General features: G+C 55.9%; 1 protein-coding gene across 7 annotated transcripts in view; it reads right to left on the reverse strand.

Moving 5' to 3' along the window:
* The window catches only part of L3mbtl3 (L3MBTL histone methyl-lysine binding protein 3), a 110,892-nt gene extending 105,902 nt beyond the window's left edge, over positions 1–4,990 (reverse strand). For 3 of the 7 annotated variants that reach the window (XM_013072727.3, XM_087190139.1, XM_087190140.1), the window contains exon 1: positions 4,840–4,983. In XM_013072727.3, the coding sequence (XP_012928181.2) occupies positions 4,840–4,920 (81 nt within the window). In that variant the 5' untranslated portion in view covers positions 4,921–4,983. Of the gene's footprint in view, positions 1–457; positions 538–3,250; positions 3,467–4,839 lie in introns of those variants that run through there. The other 4 variants (XM_087190136.1, XM_087190137.1, XM_004845974.4 and 1 more) reach the window with 4 other exon arrangements.
* Positions 4,991–6,492: the final 1,502 nt, after the last annotated feature.

Consider the following 6,492-nt stretch of genomic DNA (forward strand, 5'->3'; position numbering starts at 1 on the left):
TCCCGCTTTTTCCATTCCAAAGAAGAAAACAACTTGCTTTTAGGACAAGACAGAGGCTGAAAGGCTAAGAATCTTTTCAGTATGTCTGTCTCAAGGCTACCCAGACAAACCTCGTGTCCCCTAATGTTTCAGTCAACCCTCAAACACACTTTAGTGTAAATTCCTGCATTCAAAGCAACCCCTACAAACTTAGGCGTTTCTTTCTTTTTTGAGACAAAGTCTGGCTATGTAGTTCAGGCTGGCCTTGAACTCACTGTGTAGCCCAGGCTGGCTTCCAACTCACTGTGATTTTCCTGCCTTGGCCTCCCCAGTGCTGGGATTTCAGGCGTGCACCACCGTGCCCAGCAAATTTAGGTGTTTCTGCTAACCCCACCCACACTCTCCTTCCTGATTTTCAAATGTAGCTTCTAACAGTTGCAAGTGTATCAAGCAATTTATACCACGAAGCAAATCTTACCTTGTAGCAGCGAAGAAAGAAACGTCAGGGGATCCTCACAACTCTGTACACTCCCAAGCCTCCCTCGTAAGGACCTGGCACTGATTTTAAAAGAGGAAAGGTAAAAAATCCAATCACTGTCGTCAAAAGAAGCCTTCAAGTCCACAAACCACAATTAAGCACTTCACATTTCCAAACACTGGCATGCTTCGCTCCACACATCGCTCTGCATGTTAAAATAAACTGGTGCCGGTGAGGTGAAATTGATTTTAATTATTCATCTCATTCCCATATCCTAAATTCAGCCCCAACAGATCTCTCTCATCGTCTAACAGGCAGGTGAAAGTTACAGGATTATTTGGTACAACTTGAATTTCCCTCATTGTATTTATCTTTAAAATTAACCCGGATACTTTACAGGATACACACTGGCAAAAGAATAGATATTATGTTTACGCGCCATTCAGATAAAGGTCTACTATCTAGAATATATAAAGAACTCAAAATATATCAGACCACGCCAGATTTAAAGACCCAACCCAAACATGGGCATCTGAAATGAATAGACATTTCTCAGATGAAGAATTAGAGACGGCTGGGCTGGGGATTTAGCTCAGTGGTTCCACTGTCAGCCTCACAAGCGGAAGGACCCAAGTTCAATCCCCGGTACGAAAAAAAAAATAATCACAGGCAACTAACATTAATGAGAAGGTGGGGAAATCTGAATCCACATACATTGCTGTGAGCTTGTAAAATGATGAAGAATTAGAGACAGCAAATAAATTTATGAAAAAATGTTCAACATCACTAGTCATTCGAGAGATGCAAATTAAAACAACACTGAGATTCCATCTCACTCCAGAAAGAATGGCTATTATCAAGAAATCAACCAATAAAACAAATGCTGGAGGGATTGTGGGGAAAAGGGAACCCTTCTCCACTGCTGGTGGGAGTGTAGACTGGTGCAACCACTGTGGAAATCACTATGGAGAGACCTCCAAGAACTAAAACTAGAGATTCCACTTGACCCAGCTATTTCCCTGCTGGGTATCTTCCCAAAAGAATTAAAAGAATCATACCACAGCGATCTATGCACACCCATGTTTATAGCAGCACAGTTTGTAATAGCTAAAACTTGGAAACAGCCCAAATGCCCATCAACTGATGATAAAGAAGATATGAATAAAGAAGATGTGGGGTTTTCTTATAAAATGGAGTACTACTCTGCCATAAAGGATGACCTTCTGACATTTATAGCTAAATGGGTGGACCTTGAGCCGTAGTCTTCTTAAGTGAAATAAATCAGACACACATGTTTAAATACTGCATTGTTTCTCTGGTGTGAGAACCTGAATGTGGAAATAAGGACTGGGATGTATAATGGATGTTGGAAAATGGGAAGAAAATATTCAGATGGAAAGGGGAACAAGGGAGGAGGGAGGCAGAAAGGAAGGGATAAGAAAAAAAGTGAAAATAGAAGAAAAATGGAAATAAAGTTTTTGTAGGTAGGGAGGGGAGAGGGCTTGAGGGGAAAGGGGTGTAAAAAAATTTCCTTAAAAAAAGGGGGATTGGGCCGGGGATTTAGCTCAGTGGCACTGCGCCTGCTTCGAAAGCACAAGGTCCTGAGTTCGATCTTTGGTACCAAAAAAGAAAAGGGGATAGATACTATGTAAGCAGTGTTTACCCACGTGTTAAATTTTTAAGTCACAGATTATACAAAGTATTTGTTCATGATTTTTTAACCAACAAAACAAAATTACGCCCTTAGAACTAGACGGGACGTCTATATACATTAACTATACAGCTAAGAAACGGAACGTGAGTCTTAAAGTACATTTCCCAGACAGTAAAATGACCAGCTCATATAAAAGGTAAATAATCTTCAAAAGGTTTCTTTTTTCAGTTTTAAATATCTCATCTTGTCCTTTTATTAACATTCAAAATGAAATCACTCTCTTTCACTCATGATTAAAAACTGATGAAACACACAGGCGAGGATCCGTGGGAACACATGCAATTGCTCCTTCACCAGGGAATGCCCAACCTCAAATTCCAGAAGGAGAGAGAGCAAAGCGGCTTTCTGACACCCAGAATAGCGGTTGGGAACGACGGGGCCGGGTCCTCAGTATGCACTGCGCTCCGATTTACCAGACTTATTTCTGACCCGCATCCTTCCCCAGGACCCCAGGCGCCCGCCCCTCCTGTAATCGCCTCCACGTCGGAACTGACTGCGCAGCCACAAGTAAAGGCCAAACTTTGCTCCGGCCTCCGAACTTAGGACGCGTCCGACCGCTAGAGGTCTCCCCGTGGCCAGTTTTGCGCGATCGCTATTTTGAGGCACTTGAAACTTTCCGGAGAAAAGCTCTCTAGTGGAGTCGGTGTTTTTCTAAAAACTTGCGCAAAAATCCACGCGACCGTGAGCGCCAGCGCAGCGCCTCGGGGCTCCCGACCCCCGTGGGGCCGTCACGGACAGCGATCGGGGCCCACAGGGGGTTCCGCGCCCCGCGCCCCCAAATTCTTATTTCACGTCCCAGCCTCCCCGCTCCAAGAACAATCCCTTGAAGCCGGTTTGCCTCTGCGCACCCGGAGCGCTCCCGGGGTGGGGGTGGGGGGGCCGTGTCCGGGGGGCCCGAGCTGGCGAGGACTGGGGTCCGGGGAGGGCGCGAGGCAGCCGCAGAGGGAAAGAGGCGGCGTTTCTGGGGTCCCTTCCAAGAGAGAAAGATACCTCGGCTGCGGCGAGGGCGGAACGGGAGGAAGCGGGGCGGCGGCGGCGGCGGCGGCCGGGCCCGGGAAGGGGAAGGGAGCGCCGTTTACCTGGGTCTCCCCGGCCTGCGCGGCTCCCACGTCTCGGGAGGGGCCCGCCCGCGCTGAAACTTTCTCTCACGCTCGCGCAGTGGGCCGCGCTGGCACCGCCGGATCGGGGCTCCAGTCCTGCCCCCCGTTTTCTTTGAAGGCGATCAAAGTTTCCCCACCGGCGCCGAAGTTGCGCCCCGCCCCGCCGGTGCCGCCCCCGCCGCCGCGGGCTAGCTCGGCCCGGGCCCGGGACGCGAGCGCGCGGAACCCGAGATCCAGCCGGCGGCCCTGCGCCCACCGCTGCCTCCCAGAGGACCAGAGCGAGGCGGGCGTAAACAAGTTGCAGCAGGCGGCCGCCCCTGCCTGCGATCGGCCGCGCCGCACCGGCACCGGCACCGGCACCGGCAGCGGCACTGGCACGGGGCGGACGCCGCGACGGCGCGGGCTCCAGGCTCGGCCCGCGGCCCGCGCCTCCCCGCGCGCTCGGCCTCCGAGCACTTTCTGCCTCGGGCACGAATGGACCGGAGGCTGCGGGTTTTTTTGTGTGTGTGCAACTTTCCCAAAATGGCGGAAATTGGAGCCGATCCGTAGGAAATTCTCACACCCCGGCCAGGAGCGCGGCGGCGGCGAACGCAAACTCTCGGCCGCCGAGCCGGGCCCGGGCCGCGTGTGCGTGCGTGCGAGCGAGGTGCGGGTGCGCGCCGACCGGAGGCCTCGCTCGCTCGCTCCCGCGCCGCCGCCGCGCACACTCGCACTCACACCCGCGCACACGCAGCGCCGCGGGCGGACGCGCCTGCACACTCGGCCCGGCGGGCGGGCGGGCGGGGAGAAAGTGCCCGCTCGGCCTCTTTCCCACTGCCGCGCCGCCCGCGCCCGGACTTCTCGCGCCCGCCGCCCGCTCCCGGTGCGCGCCCGGCACAAAGGCCGCACGGGCGGAGGGGCCGCAGGGGCGGCGCGCGGGGCTCGAGCCTGCTTCTGCCGCCCGATCGCGGCCCGCCGCCCCCGCGTGGCGCCCGCCCGCCCCTGCCTTGGCCGCCGCGCTCCCCGCCCCAGGCTGGCGGCGCCCACCGGACCCGCGCCCCGCGCTCCCGCGCCGCCGCCGCGCTCCCCACCCGCGCCCGAGTCACGGAGGCGGCCGGTGACGGGCGGGGCGCGGGCCGGGGTCGCCGGGTCCGCCGCCTGCGCGCCCGGCCCGGCGCCGCCTCCCGCGCGGCCCCCACACCCTGCCCGGGTGCGCGCAGGGAGAAAATACAAGTCTCTCCTCCCCCCATTTTTTTCCTTTCTCTTTTCTCGCTCTTTTGTTCCTCTTTCGCACTCGCACTCACTACTTCGGGGGAGATGCCCGGGGGCCCTGCAGCCCTTCCCGGGCCCGTCGCCCACTTTCCCTCCCGGGACGAAGTTTGCGGCTGTTTCCCAGAGGCGCGGGAAGTGGGGGAGAAGCCCCTGCGCCTGCTCCCCGCTCCGCTCCTCCGGCCGGGCAGGGTGCGCCTCCTTCCCCCGCAGGGCTCTGCAACTTTCATCCCCGGCCGGAAAAAACAGCCCCGCGCGGCTCGGGCCCAGACCCGGCTCCGGCTCCGGCGGAGATCGGCGCCCGATCGCCCGCTCCTTACCCCCCAATTTTCTCGCTCGCTTTTTCTCCGTCTCACGAGTAGTCCTGACAAATGGTCCAGGGCTGCGGGCGCAGTGCGCATGTGCGCGTGGAGCCAGGCTGGGGAGAGGGGAACTGCGCTGCCGCCGGAGCCGCCGCCGCCGCCGCCGCCGCGGCCGGGAGCTCGCGCTCGCTCCTGCGGCTGCCGCCGCCGCTGCGCCCTCGCCGCCGGGAGCCGCGGGGCCGGCGCTCGGCCGAGGAGCCGCCCGCGGGACCGGTTCAGGTGCATCTGGGCGCGATCGCGGCCCCGGCTCACCGCGGCGGCCGGAGCACATGGGAGAGGCGGCTGGGCTGTGGATCTATTTGTCTATTTTTCACTTTACTTTTTTTTTTAGGCGAGCCTGAGAGCTGCTCAGCCACCGTGTGCAGAGAAATGCACGCGTTCAGCCATTCGGCTTTGGGCCCGAGCCTTCCCGATCGCTGCTGCTGGAAGGCGAAATCCGTGCCACAGGTCAGGAAAAATGAGAAATAAAGTTTTAAGCTTCTGACGGAGTAGCGGTCTCCCCCTCCTTCGGGACTGCAGGAATGCAGCGGAAACAGTGCCTGCAAACTTGCACCTCCCGGCGCTGCCCAAGCGGGTCGGCGTGGACAGCGGCCAGGGAGGGCTAGGCCTCTGGAGACCCGCCGCATCCCTACCCCAACTCAGAGCGCTGTTGAAGTACCTTGGGATGGCAGGCCGGGGCTGCCCTCATACAGACTTCAGTCAAGATGGCTGAGCTGTCCAAATTGCAAAACCTGCCTTTGTCAACGCGTCCCAGGGACTGGAGATCGGGACAACATCACAGGGTGTGGTGTGCACGCCTGTGATCCCAGCATTTAGGAGGCTGAGGCAGGAGGATCGCCCTTCAGTTCAAGCCCAGACTGGGCTACATAATAGTGAGTTCAAGGCCAGCCTGGGCTACATCGGATAACTGTCTCAAACAAAACAAAACAAAACAAAACAAACACGAAAACAAAAAAACAAGAAACGTATTTTAGATTGACAGCTGTCCCTTTATTGATAACCAGCTGTCTTGGGGCCGTTCACTATTCTCTACTAGACAGGTGATGAGTGCAGACAAAATAATCCAGGTAATTACAATTGTGCTAAGCATTTTGATGTCAATAGCAGAGTTCACCATGCAAAAAAAAAGTAGCGTGTGTGAGCTCAGGATTAGTGAACCAAGTCGTATTTTTCAGGGATGAGGAGGTAGAGAGAGGCCTCGCCCCCGCCCCCAGCAGACTGTTTGTTTTGTATCTAATAAAGGGTGAAGGAAGCCCTTTTCTGAAACTGCTGCCTAAGGCCTAGAATTTAAATATATCACAGGTGGAAATGCTGTATTAAAAATCCTCCTCCCCAAAATGTAATATTATTCTTGATTGAAGTTTTTCATTTAAAGACTGTTCCGTGAACCCGTTTAGAAAGTCAACTGCCGAATGCTTCCTTCGGACCGTGAAATTCTCCTAGAGAAGCAGGTCGCCTGACTATGTCTTCTGTGGGTAGGTGACCAGATTCTCCAAACCAGAAATCGCGGCGTGTGGCTTGCCGTGTGCTCCGGAAGTGACCTGCAGACCTTTCGAAGCTGAAAGGGGCCTAAAAGACGCTCGCGTGTCGGCAGCAGTGGCCTGGGGTGTG

The sequence above is a fragment of the Heterocephalus glaber genome, unplaced genomic scaffold (assembly GCF_053883595.1).
Source record: "Heterocephalus glaber isolate CG9 unplaced genomic scaffold, H.glaber_assembly_v1.0 deba00001550, whole genome shotgun sequence".
NCBI classification, from domain to species: Eukaryota; Metazoa; Chordata; class Mammalia; order Rodentia; family Bathyergidae; genus Heterocephalus; species Heterocephalus glaber.